Below are 20,311 nucleotides of genomic sequence, written 5' to 3' on the forward strand. Positions count from 1 at the left end.
CACTTGGACCATCTCCGACATCTCCCTACCATTTCTAGATATCATCGTCTCCATCATAGGAAAGACTATTGACCGACATCTATTACAAACCTACTGACTCCCATAGCTATCTTGACTGTACTTCTGCCCACCCTGCTTCCTGTAAAGACTCTATTCTCTACTCTCAATTCCTCCGTCAATGCCGCATCTGCACCCAGGATGAGGTTTTCCATACCAGGGCATTGGAGATGTCCTAATTCTTTAGGAAACAGGGGTTCCCTCTTCCATTATAGATGAGTTCTCACTAGGGTCTCCTCAATATCCCGCAGCTCCGCTCTTGCTCCCCCTCCCCCCATTCATAACAAGGACAGAGTCCCCCTTGTCCTCACCTTCCGCCCCATCAGCTGTCGCATACAGCATTTTCGCCACCTCCAACGGGATCTCACCACTGGCCACATCTTCCCATCTCCACCCCTTTCTGCTTTCCGCAGAGACCGTTCCCTCCGAAACTCCCTGGTTAACTCGTCCCTTCCCACCCAAACCACCCCCTCCCCAGGTACTTTCCCCTGCAACCGCAGGAGATGCAAGACCTGTCCCTTTACCTCCCCTCTCGACTCTACCCTAGGACACCTCCGCTCAGTCCATCTCAGCCTACCTGATCTCCCGGTGGCTCAGCACTTCAACTCCCCCTCCCATTCCCAATCTGACCTTTCTGTCTTGGGCCCCCTCCATTGTCAGAGTGACGCCCAGCACAAATGGGAGGAATGGCACCTCATATTTCGCTTGGGTAGTTTACACCCCAGCAGTATGAACATTGACTTCTCTAACTTCAGACAGCCCTTGCTTTCCCTCTCTCTCCATCCCATCATTCCCAGTTCTCCCACCAGTCTTACTGTCTCCGACTACATTCCATCTTTGTCCCTCCCCTGTCATCCATTCCTTCTTTCCAGAGATGCTGCCTGACCCGCTGAGTTACTCCAGCATTTTGTGTCTACCTGGCTCTTGCACATCTCCTATATATATATATATATATTCCTTTATTCGTCCCACACCAGGGACATTTACATGAATTTACGGGAATGTTTCCCCTTGCATCTTAAAGCTATAGCCTCTAGTATTTAAATTTCCCATCTTGAATTGAAGGTTTTGACTATCTATGAATCTCATAATCGTATATACTTCCATCAGGTTTAGCTAGACCTATACACATTGGTAAGATTAATCATAATTAATTCATCTGTGATGGATATGGGATAGTATCAAAGCCACTGCGAGTTAATCTATCCTAATGATGTGTCGTTCCATTAATATTTTAACAGATGACTAATTGTCGTGAATTTATCCGCGTGTTCTAGTGTTTATGGGCCTGTAAAGCTGCAGCAAGGAAGAATTTCATTGTTTTGTTGCCAATAAATACGGCAATTAAACACTCTTCATTCCCAAATGCAAGGATGGTAGATACTGTGGAAAAATATGCCAACAGCTCCCTCTGCAGTCAAAATGCAGTCTTTTTAGTAAGAATCCACCTCTGTAAGTCAGTGAAAACTTTCATCATTTTGTACTTTATCCTCTTTGCATTCAGACAGTCATACAGCACAGAACAGGACCTTCAGACTAACGCGTCCATGCCATCCAAGATGCTCCATCTAAGCGTGTCCCATTTTACAGGTACATAATTCATTGAAAGCAGCGTGATGTAGAAAGGAACTGCAGATGCTGGTTTACACCGAAGAGAGACACAAAATGCTGGAGTAACTCAGCTGGATATCTCAGTGGCATCGCAGGTAGATAGGGTGGTCAAAAAGGCTTTTGGCACGGTGGCCTTCATCAGTCAGAGCATTGAGTACAGGTTAGGCGGCCATGTTGAAGTTATATAAGATGTTGGTGATTTAGAATATTGTGTTCAGTTTTGGGCACCATGCTACAGGAAAGATGTTGTCAAGTTAGAAAGGGCGTAGAGAGGATTTACGACCATGTTGCCAGGAACAGAGGGTGTGAGCTATAGGCAGAGGCTGGGCAGGCTGGGAAGCACTTCACAACGTTTAGGAAGCACTTGGACAGGTACATGGATCGGACCGGTTTGGAGGGATATGGACCAAAAGCAGGCAGGTGGGACTAGTGTAGCTGGGACATGTTGGCCAGTGTGGGCAAGTTGGGCTGAAGGGCCTGTTTCCATGCTGTGTGTCACTTTATGTAGGCAGCTTTATCTTATGGGAGTGGGATAGCTCAAGTACACACTATCATGTAGAAACAAAGAACTTCAGATGCTGGTTTATACCAAAGAGAATATTGCCCAGTTATGTCAGAGAAACATAGAAGATAGGTTTTAGAAATAAACCATTCGGCCCTTTGAGCCAGCACTGCCATTCATTATGATCATGGCTGATCATCCACAATCAGTCCTCCTCTCCTGCTTCTTCCCCATATGCCTTGATTCCAGGTAGGATAAGTCTAACATATACTAGCCAATCTGCCCACTCTATCACCAGAAACGTGGTGGAAGATGTGATAGAATTTATCCTATTCAAGTGTCTTTTAAATGTTCTTATAGTATCTGCCTCATTCACCTATCCATGTTCTCCAGAGATGCTGCCTGACCCGCTGAGTTACTCCAGCACTCTGTGAAACGTTACCTATCCATGTTCTCCAGAGATGTTGCCTGACCCGCTGAGTTACTCCAGCACTCTGTGAAACGTCACATATCCATGTTCTCCACAGATGCTGCCTGACCTGCTGAGTTACTCCAGCACTCTGTGCCTTTTGGGAAACTAGCACCTGCAATTACTAATGCCCTCCTCACATTATAACTACCTGATTCTTAGGTCCGTGACTCCATGACAATGATGTACATTGAGGAGTTAAACCCCACCAGCCTCAGCGATGAAGTGGGCAGCCATGCACACGTCTCTTCACCGATGTCACTCCTCCTCCTCCGCTTTGCTGCGGCCGGGACTCGAACCGGCGAATCAAAGTCCGGGCAACAGTCCAGTCCCCACTCCCCCCTCACAATTCCCTCCCCCTCTCAAATCCCCTCCCCCCTCAGTCCCCTCACATTCCTCCCCCTCAGTCCTCTCCCCCTCACACTCGCTCCCTCACCCTCCTCCCACTCACACTCCCCCCTCATACTCCCCCTCCCTCACACCCCCCCAGACTCCCCCCTCACACGCCCCCCTCACCGTCCACTCCTCACTCCCCCCTCACAACCACTCACTCTCCCCCTCCCCCTCACACACCCTCCTCACACTCCCCCTCACCCCTCCCCCTCACACTCCCCCTCACACTCCCCCTCACACCCCCCCTCCCCCTCACACACCCTCCTCACACTCCCCCCTCACCCCTCCCTCCTCACTCCCCCCACACCACCCTCCTCACACTCCCCCCTCACTCCTCACACTCCCCCCTCACCCCTCCCTCCTCACACTCCCCCCTCACCCCTGTCTCCTCACACTCCCCCCTCACCCCTCCCTCCTCACACTCCCCCCCTCACAACCCCCTCTCACACCCCCCCTCACAACCCCCTCTCACACCCCCCTCACAACCCCCCCTCAACCTCCCTCCCTCACTCCTCCCCCTCACCGTCCATCCCTCACCCTCCTCCCCTCACTCCCCCCTCACCCTCCTCCCCTCACACTCCCTCCCTCACACTCCCCCCCTCACTCTCCCCTCACACTCTTCCCTCCTCGCACTCCTCCTCCTCACACCACCTTCTCCTCAAACTCCCCCCCCTCACACTCTCCCCACTCTCCCCTCACTCTCCCCTCCTCCTCCTCACACCACCCTCCTCACACTCCCCCCTCACACTCCCCCCCTCACACTCCCTCCTCACACTCCCTCCCTCACACTCCCTCCCTCACACTCTCCCCTCACACTCCCTCCTCACACTCCCTCCCTCACACTCCCCCCCTCACTCTCCCCTCACACTCTTCCCTCCTCACACTCCCCCCTCACACTCCCCCCCTCACACTCCCTCCTCACACTCCCTCCCTCACACTCTCCCCTCACACTCCCTCCTCACACTCCCTCCCTCACACTCCCTCCCTCACACTCTCCCCTCACACTCCCTCCTCACACTCCCTCCCTCACACTCTCCCCTCACACTCCCTCCTCACACTCCCTCCCTCACACTCCCCCCCTCACTCTCCCCTCACACTCTTCCCTCCTCACACTCCCTCCTCACACTCCCTCCCTCACACTCCCTCCCTCACACTCTCCCCTCACACTCCCTCCTCACACTCCCTCCCTCACACCACCCTCCTCACACTCCCCCCCTCACACTCTCCCCTCACTCTCCCCTCCTCGCACTCCTCCTCACGCTCACTCCCCCCTCACGCTCACTCCCCCCTCACGCTCACTCCCCCCTCACGCTCACTCCTCCATCAAAGGCCCCGCCCTCTCTGGCGGTTAGTCCGGTCTCGGGGCTCCTCAGACCGCGCTCACTGCCACTGACCCCGCCCACCGCCACGGACCCCGCCCACCGCCACGGACCCCGCCCACCGCCACGGACCCCGCCCACCGCCACGGACCCCGCCCACCGCCACCACCCCCGCCCACCGACCCCACCCACCGCCACTGACCCCGCCCACTGCCACTGCCCCGCCCACTGCCACTGACCCCGCCCACCGCCACCACCCCCGCCCACCGCCACCACCCCCGCCCACCGCCACCGACCCCGCCCACCGCCACCGACCCCACCCACCGCCACTGACCCCGCCCACTGCCACTGCCCCGCCCACTGCCACTGACCCCGCCCACTGCCACTGACCCCGCCCACTGCCACTGACCCCGCCCACTGCCACTGACCCCGCCCACTGCCACTGACCCCGCCCACTGCCACTGACCCCGCCGACTGCCACTGACCCCGCCCTCTGCCACTGACCCCGCCCACTGCCACTGACCCCGCCCATTGCCACTGACCCCGCCCACTGCCACTGACCCCGCCCCCACCCATAGCCCGCGCCGCGCGGTTGTCCGTCCGTTGGGTTTTGCCGCCAGCGGCCGCCATGGTTGAGGGGCCGGGCTGCGCGCTCAACGGGCAGCGGCTCCGCGGCCGCGTCACGGCCGGGCAGCGGGTGCGAGCGGTGAGGCCCCGCGGGCGGGGGGAAATGGGTGGGATGGGATGGGGTTGGGTGGGGGGAATGGGTGGGGGTGAGGGACAGTCAGTGGGTGATGGGGAGAAGGTGATGGATGGGGAGAGGGTGAGGGGGTGTTTGAGGGTGGGTGTGAGGTGAGGGGGTGGAAGATGGGGAGAGGGTGAGGGGGTGTGTGAGGGTTGGGGTGAGGAGTGGGCTGGGGGGGTTTGAGGGGGTGGGTGTGAGGTGAGGGGGTGGGTGTGAGGTGAGGGGGTGTTGGTGAGGTGGGGTGAGGTTGAGGGGAGGAGTGTGCGGTGGAGTTGAGGGGCAGTGTGTGTGATGTTGAGATGGTGATGGATGGGGAGAGGGTGAGGGGGTGTTTGAGGGTGGGGGTGGGCTGGGGGGGTGTGAGGGGTGGATGTGAGGGGATGGGTGTGAGGGGATGGGTGTGAGGTGAGGGGGATGGGTGTGAGGTGAGGGGATGGGTGTGAGGTGAGGGGGATGGATGTGAGGGGATGGGTGTGAGGGGATGGGTGTGAGGTGAGGGGGATGGGTGTGAGGTGAGGGGATGGGTGTGAGGTGAGGGGGATGGATGTGAGGGGATGGGTGTGAGGTGAGGGGGATGGATGGATGGGAGAGGGTGAGGGGGTGTGTGAGGGTTGGGGTGAGGGAGTGGGTGTGGAAGGATGAGAGGGGATCTTATTGAAACATATAAGATTATTAAGGGGTTGGACACGTTAGAGGCAGGAAACATGTTCCCAATGTTGGGGGAGTCCAGAACCAGAGGCCACAGTTTAAGAATAAGGGGTGGGCCATTTAGAACGAAGATGAGGAAAAACTTTTTCAGTCAGAGAGTTGTAAATCTGTGGAATTCTCTGCCTCAGAAGGCAGTGGAGGCCAATTCTCTGAATGCATTCAAGAGAGAGCTAGACAATAGACAATAGACAATAGGTGCAGGAGGAGGCCATTCAGCCCTTCGAGCCAGCACCGCCATTCAATGCGATCATGGCTGATCACTCTCAATCAGTACCCCGTTCCTGCCTTCTCCCCATACCCCCTCACTCCGCTATCCTTAAGAGCTCTATCCAGCTCTCTCTTGAAAGCATCCAACGAACTGGCCTCCACTGCCTTCTGAGGCAGAGAATTCCACACCTTCACCACCCTCTGACTGAAAAAGTTCTTCCTCATCTCCGTTCTAAATGGCCTACCCCTTATTCTCAAACTGTGGCCCCTTGTTCTGGACTCCCCCAACATTGGGAACATGTTATCTGCCTCTAATGTGTCCAATCCCCTAATTATCTTATATGTTTCAATAAGATCCCCCCTCATCCTAGATAGAGCTCTGAAGGATAGCGGAGTCAGGGGGTATGGGGAGAAGGCAGGAACAGGGTACTGATTGTGGATTATCAGCCTTGATCACATTGAATGGTGGTGCTGGCTCGAAGGGCCGAATGGCCTCCTCCTGCACCTATTGTCTATTGTGAGGTTGAGGGGAGGAGTGTGCGGTGGGGTTGAAGTGAGTGGTTAATGGTGGGGGTGCGGGGTGAAATATGGAGTGGGGTTGGTGGTGAAGGGGGGTAGGGTGAGAGGAAGGGTGAGGTGGGTGGGGAGGGGGTGAGGAGTAGAGTAGGGGGGTGAGGTGATGGGTGGATGGTGAGGGGCAGTGGGTGGTAGGTGGGGTTAGGTTGAGAGGAGCAGTATGGGGTGGGGCGTGATGAAGGAGCGAGGGATGGAAGTCTGGGCGAGAGGTGTGCGTGAGGTGAGATGGTGAGGAGTGGATTGCTGGGGTAGGGTGGACATGAGGGGTGGCTGGTGAAGGGCAGCGGGTGAGGTGTACGGGAGGATTGAGGAGGAGGTGGGGATGGGCGTTGGTGGGGGTGAGGTGAAGGGTCGGGTGAGGGTATAACAGGTATAACAGAGCTTTATTTGTCGTTCGGTACCGAAGTACCGAACGAAACTACATAGCAGTCATAGAAAAAAAAAAGAACACAAGACACATAACCCCAACACAAACGTCCATCACAGTGACTCCAAACACCCCCTCACTGTGATGGAGGCAACAAAACTTCCACTCTCTTCCCCACGCCCACGGACAGACAGCTCGTCCCCGACCGACCCGCACAGTCCCCGCACCGGGCGCTGAAACGTCTCGCGGCCGAACCGGGCGATGAAAGGCCCGCGACCAAGCCTTGCGCAGCTAAATCCCGTGGTCGAGCCGCATCGGGCGATGTCAAGTCCGCAGCCGAGCCGCACCAGCGATGAAAAGCCCCGCAGCCGAGCTGCACCGGGCGATGTTAAGCCCCGCGGCCGAGCCGCACCGGGCGATGTTAAGTCCCGCAGCCGAGCCGCACCAGCGGTGAAAAGTCCCGCAGCCGAGCTGCACCGGGCGATGTTAAGCCCCGCAGCCGAGCTGCACCGGGCGATGTTAAGCCCCGCAGCCGAGCTGCACCGGGCACTGTTAAGTCCAGCGGCCAAGCCGCACCGGGATGTAAAGTCCAGCGGCCAAGCCGCACCGGGATGTAAAGTCCAGCGGCCAAGCCGCACCGGGTGATGTAAAGTCCAGCGGCTGAGCCGCAGCGGGCGATGTTAGGCCCCGCAGCCGAGCCGCACCCCGCGCCGTGAGGAAGAGGAGGGACGAGGTGAGGGTTTGGAGGTGAGGGTTTGGAGGTAAGGGGTGGATGATGAGGGTGATGGGCGAGGCGGGGAGTGAGAGCTGGATGGTTAGGGGAGATGGTGAGAGGTGGGTAGGGTGTGGATGGTGAGTGGTGGTGTGGGGGTGAGGTGAGATGGAGGGGTGGATGGTGTGGAGCAATGGTCACAGGTCAAAGAGGGGGTGGTGCTGGATCGAGTGACCAAGAATGTTTTCATTTTATAACAAGTAATTAATACTTCAGTGGGTAGCATTTTCAGCAAGAGAAATGGTTTCATATCAAGACCCTTCCATCATCAGTTGCACTGTCTTCATCCTTTCCTTCAGATTACTCGGCCAAATGGGCAGTCTGGTGCCTGTCAGGATGCAATCCAGCTGCTGGAAGGCAAAGTATACACAGGTGTGAAGACATTAGGAAAGGAACTTTTCATGTATTTTGGACAAACTGCATTAAGGTACCGTATCTATTGTAATTTTCTTGAAACAAATAGAAAACAAATGTGAGCTTTTGATCACACATAATTATGTTGCATTCCTGAAACAACAATATTGGACAGGTTTAGATCCAGCTTTGTTTTGGCTAATTATACAGTTGACCTGTACTGAGCTTCCTGAAAAGAACGTCTCACCACTAATGGCCATGCTCTAGGATGTTGTTCCTTTTCATCTCCTAAATTAAGAGATGTCCCAGATAAAATGTGGAAATATAGAAATGGAAAGTAAATTTGTCTATCTTTCGCACCAGATTGATTGACAGATTTGCTGGCCTATTGGCTATTGCTCAGACGATTGCACCAAAGCATCTTGTTTCATCTTTTTCAATATTTCGTTGCAGCACAATCATTTTTCTAGTGAACAAGTTGAGTTTATCGGGAGCACAAAGAATGGGCCCTAATGAATTAAAAGGAAGTGTGGGGAACAAAAGCTGAAGCGATAAATGCTGAACCATTGGGATTTTCAATCAACTTTTCGGATTTTCGAGCCAGCACCGCCATTCATTGTGATCATGGCTGATCATCCACAATCAGTAACCCGTGCATGCCTACTCCTCATATCCTGTGATTCCACTAGCCCCTCGAGCTCTCTAACTCTCTTTTAAATTCGTCCAGTGAATAGGTCTCCACTGCCTTTTGTGGCAGAGAATTCCACAAATTCACAATTCTCTGGGTGAAAAAGTTTTTTCTCACCTCAGTTTTAAATGGCCTCCCCTTTATTCTTAGACTGTGGCCCCTGGATCTGGACTCGCCCAACATTGGGAACATTTTTCCTGCATCTAGCTTGTCCAGTTCTTTTACAATTTTATATGTTTCTATAAGATCCCCTCTCATCCTTCTAAACTCCAGTGAATACAAGCCTAGTCTTTTCAATCTTTCCTCATATGTCAGTCCCGCCATCCCAGGGATCAATCTCGTGAACCTACGCTGCACTGCCTCAATTACAAGGATGTCCTTCCTCAAATTAGGAGACCAAAACTGTACACAATACTCCAGATGTGGTCTTACCAGGGCCCTATACAACTGCAGAAGAACCTCTTTACTCCTATACTGAAATCCTCTTGTTATGAAGGCCAACATTCTATTAGCTTTCTTCACTGCCTGCTGTACCTCCACGCCAACTTTCAGTTTCTGTGCATCATAGATGAAATGCGCTTTTACATTCATTGTGCATTTGATCTTTAATTTGCTTACTGTAGATCCAACATTAATATTTGCTCAGTTACAGGCACTTTTTAACGGTTGAACTTTGTGGGAAGGAGGAAAGAGGAAGAGATTTGTAAATCTAATTCTTAATCTATTGAACACTACGTACTCCAACTGAACTACAAATAGTCTTACCCTCATTCTTACCCTCAACAACTTCTCCTTTGACTCCTCCCACTTCCTCCAAACCAGAGGCGTAGCTATGGGCACTCGCATGGGCCCTAGCTACGCCTGCCTCTTTGTCGGGTACGTCGAACAATCCCTGTTCCAGACGTACACTGGCCCCATCCCCGAACTCTACCTCCGCTACATCGACGACTGCATTGGTGCTACCTCTTGCACCCATGCAGAACTCACTGACTTCATACACTTCACCTCCAATTTCCATCCTGCCCTTAAATATGCCTGGACTATCTCTGACATCTCCCTCCCGTTTCTGGACCTCACCATCTCCATCACAGGAGAAAAACTAGTGACGGACATTTACTACAAGCCCACCGACTCGCACAGCTATCTGGACTACACTTCTTCCCACCCGGTCCCCTGCAAAACGTCTATCCCCTACTCCCAATTCCTCCGTCTACGCCGCATCTGCGCCCGGGATGAGGTGTTTCAGACTAGGGCTTCCGAGATGTCCTCGTTTTTCAGAAAACGGGGCTTCCCCTCCTCCATTATAGATGAGGCTCTCACTAGGGTCTCTTCTACATCCCGCAGCTCCGCTCTTGCTCCCCCTCCCCCCACTCGCAACAAGAACAGGATCCCCCTCGTTCTCACCCCACCAGCCAGCGGATCCAACATATCATCCACCAACATTTCCGTCACCTACAACAGGACCCCACCACTGGCCATATCTTCCCATCCCCTCCCCTCTCTGCGTTCCGCAGAGACCGTTCCCTCCGCAACTCCCTGGTCCACTCGTCCCTTCCTACCCAAACCACCCTAACCCCGGGCACTTTCCCTTGCAACCGCACGAGATGCAACACCTGTCCCTTTACCTCCCCCCTCAACTCCATCAAAGGACCCAAACAGTCTTTCCAGGTGAGACAGAGGTTCACCTGCACCTCCTCCAACCTCATCTATTGCATCCGCTGCTCTAGATGTCAACTTATTTATATCGGCGAAACCAAGCGCAGGCTCGGCGATCGCTTCGCTGAACACCTGCGCTCGGTCCGCATCAACGCAACTGATCTCCCGGTGGCCCAGCACTTTAACTCCCCCTCCCATTCCCAGTCTGACCTCTCTGTCATGGGCCTCCTCCAGTGCCATAGTGAGGCCCGCCGGAAATTGGAGGAGCAGCACCTCATATTACGCCTGGGCAGTTTGCGGCCCGGTGGTATGAACGTCGACTTCTCCAACTTCAGATAGCTCCTCTGTCCCTCCCTTCCCCTCCTCCTTCCCAGATCTCCCTCTATCTTCCTGTCTCCACCTATATCCTTCCTTTGTCCCACCCCCGACATCAGTCTGAAGAAGGGTCTCGACCCGAAACGTCACCCATTCCTTCTCTCCCGAGATGCTGCCTGACCTGCTGAGTTACTCCAGCATTTTGTGAATGAACTACAAACAGTCTTGGTTGCATTAGGACTTCAGGCTCTGTGTTGTTTAGCACTATATTGGGTTTTTGTTTATCAAACTTTTTTGGTTTTTTAAGTTATCTATTGAGCACTGTGTTAACAAGCCTGTTGTGCTGCTGCAGGTAAGAATTTCATTGTTCCATTTTGCTACATTTGACAATTAACCATTCTTGACTTGATACTTATCCATTTAATTTTCATTTGAAAGAGAGACATTTTACATTGAAGAGAGCGCTAGTTGCTAAAAAGGTTGCTGAGCAAGCAGTCAGAAATTATTTTATGCAAGAATATTTGGTGTATTCTTGTTGTGAAGTCCTAATGATATATCTTTGCAGGATACATTTTGGAATGAATGGTTCGATGCAAATTAATTCATCTGAAAGAAAGCGCAGCAGTGGAGCGGCAGGAAATTTGCAAATTCAGCTAACCAATGATTTGATATGTTTCTTCGAATCAACATTCGATATCAGGTAAATAATTAGTTCATGTTCGGCTTTATTTTTATGCTTTCAATTTTGTTCATTAAAATTTATTTTACACTGATCCCTGATAAATGTGAGTTCATTATTTGCAAATGATGTAAAAACTATTACGTAAAACTGATTGATAATTAGTGTGGTCTCAGGGCTTGTTTTCATGCTATATCTTTAAAATAAATTAAACTAAGAATTTCTAAACAAAAAACACAATTATATTAATCTGTGTACATAACGTGAATTTTAAAACCCAAATCGTGGAGGATTCTTTTTTGAAAATGTTCCAAGAAAGTTGTGTCTATTTTAACATCTAAATTTGAAAGACAACTCCAACAATGTGGTACTCACTCAATACTGCATGGAATTTGGCCTGGATATTGTCACTAATTCCACAAGATTATTAATCATTGGAAGATTTCATGTTACAATATGGTTTTGAAAATTGAAATTCTATTCTGTTGTCTTTGTTTATTAATGTAGTTAGCTCAAAACTACGATTTTTTTTACTTTTTCACTTGTTTTTGTAGCTTTACACTGGATAAATTATTAATAAAGTAACATTAATTTATCGGGACAGAGGGAATCTGTGGAGGAAATGGACAGGCACAACTATCAGACACCTCTTCCTACCCAAACCACCCTAACCCCGGGCACTTTCCCTTGCAACCGCACGAGATGCAACACCTGTCCCTTTACCTCCCCCCTCAACTCCATCAAAGGACCCAAACATTCTTTCCAGGTGAGACAGAGGTTCACCTGCTCCTCCTCCAACCTCATCTATTGCATCCGCTGCTCTAGATGTCAACTTATCTATATCGGCGAAACCAAGCGCAGGCTCGGCGATGGCTTCGCTGAACACCTGCGCTCGGTCCGCATTAACGCAACTGATCTCCCGGTGGCCCAGCACTTTAACTCCCCCTCCCATTCCCAGTCTGATCTCTCTGTCATGGGCCTCCTCCAGTGCCATAGTGAGGCCCGCCGGAAATTGGAGGAGCAGCACCTCATATTTCGCCTGGGCAGTTTGCGGCCCGGTGGTATGAACGTCGACTTCTCCAACTTCAGATAGCTCCTCTGTCCCTCCCTTCCCCTCCTCCTTCCCAGATCTCCCTCTATCTTCCTGTCTCCACCTATATCCTTCCTTTGTCCCACCCCCGACATCAGTCTGAAGAAGGGTCTCGACCCGAAACGTCACCCATTCCTTCTCTCCCGAGATGCTGCCTGACCTGCTGAGTTACTCCAGCATTTTGTGAATAAACCTCTTCCTACCTATCCCTGGACCATGACCCCACCGATAAACACCAGACCTTTATCAGCAGCACCATCACTGACCTCATCATCTCCGGCGATCTACCCCCCAGTGCCTCCAATCTCATAGTTCCCCAGCCCCGCACGGCCCGATTGTACCTCCTACCCAAAATCCACAAACATAACTGTCCCGGCAGACCCATTGTCTCTGCCTGCTCATGCCCCACCGAACTTATCTCTACCTACCTCGACTCCATCCTATCCCCCCCTGGTTTAATCCCTCCCCACCTACGTCCAAGACACCTCACACGCTCTCCATCTCCTTGATAACTTCCGGTTCCCAGGCCCCCACTCCCTCATCTTCACCATGGATGTCCAGTCACTCTACACTTCCATCCCCCACAAGGATGGTCTCGAAGCCCTCCGTTTCTTCCTCGACCGTAGAACCAGCTAATCCCCATCGACCAACACTCTCCTCCGCCTAGCAGAGCTGGTTCTTACCCTCAACAACTTCTCCTTTGACTCCTCCCACTTCCTCCAAACCAGAGGCGTAGCCATGGGCACTCGCATGGGCCCTAGCTACGCCTGCCTCTTTGTCGGGTACGTCGAACAATCCCTGTTCCAGACGTACACTGGCCCCATCCCCGAACTCTACCTCCGCTACATCGACAACTGCATTGGTGCTACCTCTTGCACCCATGCAGAACTCACTGACTTCATACACTTCACCTCCAATTTCCATCCTGCCCTTAAATATACCTGGACTATCTCTGACATCTCCCTCCCATTTCTGGACCTCACCATCTCCATCACAGGAGACAGACTAGTGACGGACATTTACTATAAACCCACTGACTCGCACACCTATCTGGACTACACTTCTTCCCACCCAGTCCCCTGCAAAAAGTCTATCCCCTACTCCCAATTCCTCCGTCTACGCCGCATCTGCGCCCGGGATGAGGTGTTTCACATTAGGGCTTCCGAGATGTCCTCATTCTTCAGAAAACGGGGCTTCCCCTCCTCCATTATAGATGAGGCTCTCACTAGGGTCTGTTCTACATCCCGCAGCTCCGCTCTTGCTCCCCCTCCCCCCACTCGCAACAAGGACAGAATCCCCCTCGTTCTCACCTTCCACCCCACCAGCCAGCGGATCCAACATATCATCCACCAACATTTCCGTCACCTACAACGGGACCCCACCACTGGCCATATCTTCCCATCCCCTCCCCTCTCTGCGTTCCGCAGAGACCGTTCCCTCCGTAACTCCCTGGTCCACTCGTCCCTTCCTACCCAAACCACCCCAACTCCGGGCACTTTCCCCTGCAACCGCACGAGATGCAACACCTGTCCCTTTACCTCCCCCCTCAACTCCATCCAAGGACCCAAACAGTCTTTCCAGGTGAGACAAAGGTTCACCTGCACCTCCTCCAACCTCATCTATTGCATCCGCTGCTCTAGATGTCAACTTATTTACATCGGCGAAACCAAGCGCAGGCTCGGCGATCGCTTCGCTGAACACCTGCGCTCGGTCCCCATTAACAAAACTGATATCCCGGTGGCAGAGCACTTTAACTCCCCCTCCCATTCCCAGTCTGACCTTTCTGTCATGGGCCTCCTCCAGTGCCATAGTGAGGCCCACCGGAAATTGGAGGAACAGCACCTCATATTTCGCCTGGGCAGTTTGCAGCCCGGTGGTATGAACGTCGACTTCTCCGACTTTAGATAGCTCCTCTGTCCCTCCCTTCCCCTCCTCCTTCCCAGATCTCCCTCTATCTTCCTGTCTCCACCTATATCCTTCCTTTGTCCCGTCCCCCTGACATCAGTCTGAAGAAGGGTCTCGACCCGAAAAGTCACCCATTCCTTCTCTCCCGAGATGCTGCCCGACCTGCTGAATTACTCCAGCATTTTGTGAATAAATGGACAGGCGATGTTTTGGGTTGCGATTCTTCAGACCAATGTCTGAATTTGATTGATTGAAAGACACCGCAATGGAAGCAGGCCGCCGAGTCCATGCCAACTAGTTCACACTAGTTCTAGGTTTAGATTTTTTAGATTTAGAGATACAGAACGGAAACAGGCCCTTTGGCCCACCGGGTCTGCGCCTCCCAGCGATCCCCGCACATTAACACTATCCTACACCTTAGGGACAATTTTTACATTTGCCCAGCCAATTAACCTACATACCTGTACGTCTTTGGAGTGTCGGAGGAAACCGAAGATCTCGGAAAAAACCCACGCAGGTCACGGGGAGAACATACAAACTCCGTACAGACGGCGCCCGTAGTGAGGATCGAACCTGAGTCTCCCGCGCTGCATTCGCTGTAAGGCAGCAACTCTACCGCTGCACCACCGTGCCGCCCACGATCACATCCATTCCCTACGCTCTAGGGGCAATTTACTGAGGCCAATTAATCTACAAACCCGCACGTCTTTGGGAAGCCTGTGAGGCACCACTGTGTCACCATTCAATCAAAAGAAGGGGCACAACCCAAAGTGCTGTCTGTCCCTCCACTGATGCTGCATGACCCACTGAGTTTGTTTGTTTGTTTAGATTTTATTTCGAACATGTAAACCACAAAAAGATAAAAACAAAGCCAAATAACAAAATGAAATGAACGATAAACCTATACACAACTCAATGAATAAATTCTCATAAACAACACAATTTAAATCTATATGTTCGAAAAGGAGTAGGAGGAAGTATACACTTATTTATTCCTACCCCTTCTCCGCTACTCATCAATTAATTCACAAACTTTATCTCATCCACATACATATATATACATATACCCTTACACAAACATATACATGCATACATTTATACATACATATGCCACATACACGTATATATATATACATACAAACATGCAAACATTCATAAATGCAGTTTATAAACAATTATCCAAATTCTATGTACTACACGAATATCACACTGTGTCAATAAACTAAAACTTAACCGTCATCACAGCCCTTCCTCATTCTTATACCGCTGGAAAATATTTTTTTTGTATATCTTCTTGAACCGAGTAATGTTTGTGCTTTGCTTGAGTTCCACATCCAAATCATTCCACAGTTCCACCCCACAGATTGAAATACACATACTCTTCATAGTTGTACGAACACAAAGTTTCTTTCAAGAGAGAGCTGGATAGAGCTCTTAAGGATAGCGGAGTGAGGGGGTATGGGGAGAAGGCAGGAACGGGGTACTGATTGAGAGTGATCAGCCATGATCGCATTGAATGGCGGTGCTGGCTCGAAGGGCTGAATGGCCTACTCCTGCACCTATTGTCTATTGTCTATTGTCTAAATTAAACTTTCCTCTCAAATTATAACCCCCCTCCCTGTCAAAGAACATTTTTTGTATATTACCTAGTAGTAAATTATTTCTTGCTTTATACATTATCTGTGCAGTTAAATTCTACTAGATCCATAAACTTCAAGGCATTTGACTTTAAAAACAGAGTTGGTGGGTTCGTGAAATCCTACATTATTAACTATCCTGGCCCTTTGTTGCAGTGTGCATAATGGATGTAAGGTGCTTTTGTAAGTGTTACCCCATACCACCACACAGTAATTTAGATATGGCAATACAAGTGAACAATAAACAATGTACAGCACTTTGTGATTCAGAATGTGCCTTGCTCTTCCCAGGACTGCAATGCTCCTTGCCAGTTTTGCTCGCACATGTTTTAAATTAGGTTTCCAGCAGATTTTGTGGTTTAATACTTAGAAATTTATTTTCGTATACCCTTTCTATATCAACACCATCTATCCTCACTTGTACCTGAGTGTTTATTTCGCAATTTCCAAGCAACATAAATCTTTGTTTTGTACAAATTTAATGATCATTTGTTTATGTCAAACCACCTTTTTAATTTTTTCATTTCTGACGTGATCTCCTCCAAAAGCTGAGTTCCTTCAGCACTTTGTTTTTTTTGCTCTACTAACTTGACTGGTTTAATTAGATTTGTTTTGAGAGGGTCAGATAAACTTTATGGAAAAAGTGCTAAGTAGTTGGGTGTGCAATAAAGGCACCTTAACATTGAGGTATTTTGTATTACCTGCTAGGAGTACCTCTGAATGTGAGGAGAAAGTAAAACTAATGGAGGAGCTGGATGTCTGCTCGGCAAAGTTCAGTCATCCCCGAGCAGAGGAGGAGGTGAAGCGGCATGGTGCTCGCATGTTGTGTGATGTGCTGTTGGACCAGTCCGTGCTGCCGGGAGTGGGAAATATCATCAAAAACGAAGCAATGTTTGACAGTTATCTCCATCCGGCTGTAAAGGTAAAACCCTTGTGCAGCAAGTTCCATTTTAACTTCATAGAGCCATAGAGTGATACAGCGTGGAAACAGGCCCTTTGGCCCAACTTGCCCACACCAGCCAACATGTACCAGCTGTACCAGCTACCACTAGTCACACCTGGCCGTGGTTGGCCCATATCCCTCCAAAGCCACACTATTGTCTTCTAGATCATCCGTCCTTGTCAGTGGGCCAAAATATTGCAGTCCCCAACATCATCTTAGGAATGGATTCACCTAAAGGAATAGTTTACAACCTCATTGTCGAACTATCAATGAAATGCTGAATATCCACTTTCAGGGAGCTATGTACTTTTAATCCTAAATCCCTTTGCTCTACAACCCTCCCCAGGGCTCTACCGTTCACTTTGAAGGCCCTGTTGCAGAGAAGAGGAAGCCCTCCTGTTGTAGAGAAGAGTAAGCTAGCCAATAATATAAGAGAGGATAGCAAAAATTTCTATGGATATATGAAGAATAGAAAAGAGGCAAGAGTGGATGTTGGGCTGCTGGAGAATGATGCAAGAGAAGTGATAATGGGGAAATCAAGAAATCGCTGAGGAATTGAATTACCTTTTTGCATCAGTCTTCACAATGGAAGACACCAGCACTGTGCCTGCAATCCTAGAGAGTCAGGGGATGGAAGTTGAATGAATGAGTATAACTTTATTGTCATTCAAAACTATACACCAGACGAGTGCATATTTGAACGAAATTCCGTTGCATCTGGCTCGCAATGTAACACCAAATAATAAAAATAGATTTTAAAAACTAATTAAGTAACTCGCACATAAAAACAATGGCGCCGGATTATTGGGAATTTAACAGTCTGATGGCTCGGGGGAAGAAGCTATTGCACAACCTGGCTGTTCTGCTCCGTGTGCTGCAGTATCTTTTACCAGAGGGCAGCAGGGTGAACAGTCCATGATGGAGATGGGTGGGGTCTTTAATAATGTTGTCAAGCAGCGTTTGTATGCAATGTCCTGGATGGAAGGAAGTGAAGTCCCGATGATTTTCTCAGCCGTCCTCACCACTCTGCACGGACTCCCAGTCTGAGGCTTTGCAGTCCCCAAACCAGACAGAGATGCAGCTGGTCAGTATGCTCTCGATGGTGCCTCTGTAGAAAGTGGTGAGGATATGATGGGGGAGGCTCTTCTCATCTGGCGCAGAAAGTGCAACCGCTGCTGGGCTCTCTTGACCAGAGATGCAGTGTTTAGGGACCAGGTCAGGCTGTCTCTGATCTGCACCCCCAGGAACTTAGTGCTACTGACTAACTCCACCGCGGTCTCACTGGTATGGAGTGGTGTGTGACTGCGCCGGTTTCTCCTGAAGTCAACAATGATCTCCTTTGTTTTGTCGACATTCAGGATCAGATTGTTCGTGTTGACCCAGTCCACCAGTTTGTTTCACCTCCTCCCTGTAGGCCAGTTCATTGTCGTCCCGGATAAGGCCCACCACTGTTGTGTCATCCACGTGCTTCATGATGTGGTTTGTACTGAACCTGGCACAAAAGTCGTGGGTCATCAGGGTAAACAGCAGTGGACTCAGGACACAGCCCTGAGGGGAACCGGTGCTCAGAGAGATGATGTTGGAGATGTTGTTTCCAACCAGCACAAACGGGTCTGTCAGTGAGGAAGTCCAGTAGCCAGTTACACAAGGGGGTGCTAAGGCCCAATGGACAAAATTTGCTAACCAAATGCTGAGGGATGATCGTGTTGAATGCTGAACTGAAGTCCACGAACAGCATTCGCACATGTGTTCTTCTCCAGATGTGCCAGGCTCAGGTGGAGTGCAGAGGATATGGCGTCCTCTGTGGAGCGGTTTGGCCGGTAAGCAAACTGGAACAGGTCAAGTGTGGGGGGGAGTCTGGAGATAATATGATCTGTGACCAGCCTCTCGAAGCACTTCATCATTATGGGAGTGAGTGCTACAGGGCGGTAATCATGTGATCACAACATGATAAGTTTTACTCTGCAAATGGAAAGGCAGAAGGGAAAATCGGAAGTGTCGGTATTACAGTATAGCAAAGGGGATTACAGAGGCATGAGGCAGGAGCTGGCCAAAATTGACTGGAAGGAGGCCCTAGCAGGGAAGACGGTAGAACAGCAATGGCAGGTATTCCTGGGAATAATGCAGAGGTTGCAGGATCAATTTATTCCAAAGAGGTGGAAAGACTCTAAGGGGAGTAAGAGACACCTGTGGCTGACAAGGGAAGTCAGGGACAGCATAAAAATTAAGGAGAGGAAGTATAACATAGCAAAGAAGAGTGGGAAGACAGAGGATTGGGACTCTTTTAAAGAGCAACAAAAGTTAACTAAAAAGGCAATACGGGGAGAAAAGATGAGGTACGAGGGTAAACTAGCCAATAATATAAAGGAGGATAGCAAAAGTTTTTTTAGGTACGTGAAGAGGAAAAAAATAGTCAAGGCAAATGTGGGTCCCTTGAAGACAGAAGCAGGGGAATTTATTATGGGGAACAAAGAAATGGCAGACGAGTTAAACCGTTACTTTGGATCTGTCTTCACTGAGGAAGATACACACAATCTCCCAAATGTTCTAGGGGCCGGAGAACCTAGGGTGATGGAGGAACTGAAGGAAATCCACATTAGGCAGGAAATGGTTTTGGGTCGACTGATGGGACTGAAGGCTGATAAATCCCCAGGGCCTGATGGTCTGCATCCCAGAGTACTTAAGGAGGTGGCTCTAGAAATAGTGGAAGCATTGGAGATCATTTTTCAATGTTCTATAGATTCAGGATCAGTTCCTGTGGATTGGAGGATAGCAAATGTTATCCCACTTTTTAAGAAAGGAGGGAGAGAGAAAACGGGTAATTATAGACCAGTTAGTCTGACATCAGTGGTGGGGAAGATGCTGGAGTCAATTATAAAAGACGAAATTGCTGAGCATTTGGATAGCAGTAACGGGATCATTCCGAGTCAGCATGGATTTACGAAGGGGAAATCATGCTTGACAAATCTACTGGAATTTTTTGAGGATGTAACTAGGAAAATTGACAAGGGAGAGTCAGTGGATGTAGTGTACCTCGACTTTCAGAAAGCCTTCGATAAGGTCCCACATAGGAGATTAGTGGGCAAAATTAGGGCACATGGTATTGGGGGTAGGGTACTGACATGGATAGAAAATTGGTTGACAGACAGAAAGCAAAGAGTGGGGATAAATGGGTCCCTTTCGGAATGGCAGGCAGTGACCAGTGGGGTACCGCAAGGTTCGGTGCTGGGACCCCAACTATTTACGATATACATTAATGACTTAGACGAAGGGATTAAAAGTACCATTAGCAAATTTGCAGATGATACTAAGTTGGGG

General features: G+C 50.2%; 2 protein-coding genes across 2 annotated transcripts in view; one reads left to right on the plus strand and one right to left on the minus strand.

Moving 5' to 3' along the window:
- The first annotated feature begins 4,932 nt into the window (after positions 1-4,932).
- neil3 (nei-like DNA glycosylase 3) overlaps positions 4,933-20,311 on the plus strand; it is a 45,396-nt gene continuing 30,017 nt past the window's right edge. Inside the window, exons 1-4 of the mRNA XM_078396655.1 lie at positions 4,933-5,057; positions 8,026-8,153; positions 11,305-11,439; positions 16,759-16,972. Of these exons, the coding sequence (XP_078252781.1) occupies positions 4,980-5,057; positions 8,026-8,153; positions 11,305-11,439; positions 16,759-16,972 (555 nt within the window). The 5' untranslated portion in view covers positions 4,933-4,979. The remainder of the gene's footprint in view (positions 5,058-8,025; positions 8,154-11,304; positions 11,440-16,758; positions 16,973-20,311) is intronic.
- Positions 8,030-20,311, minus strand: part of LOC144592182 (N(4)-(beta-N-acetylglucosaminyl)-L-asparaginase-like) — a 63,491-nt gene continuing 51,209 nt past the window's right edge. Inside the window, exon 9 of the transcript XR_013547101.1 lies at positions 8,030-8,076. The gene's annotated coding sequence lies outside the window, so the exon portion shown is untranslated. The remainder of the gene's footprint in view (positions 8,077-20,311) is intronic.

The sequence above is a fragment of the Rhinoraja longicauda genome, chromosome 3 (genome assembly GCF_053455715.1).
Source record: "Rhinoraja longicauda isolate Sanriku21f chromosome 3, sRhiLon1.1, whole genome shotgun sequence".
NCBI classification, from domain to species: Eukaryota; Metazoa; Chordata; class Chondrichthyes; order Rajiformes; family Arhynchobatidae; genus Rhinoraja; species Rhinoraja longicauda.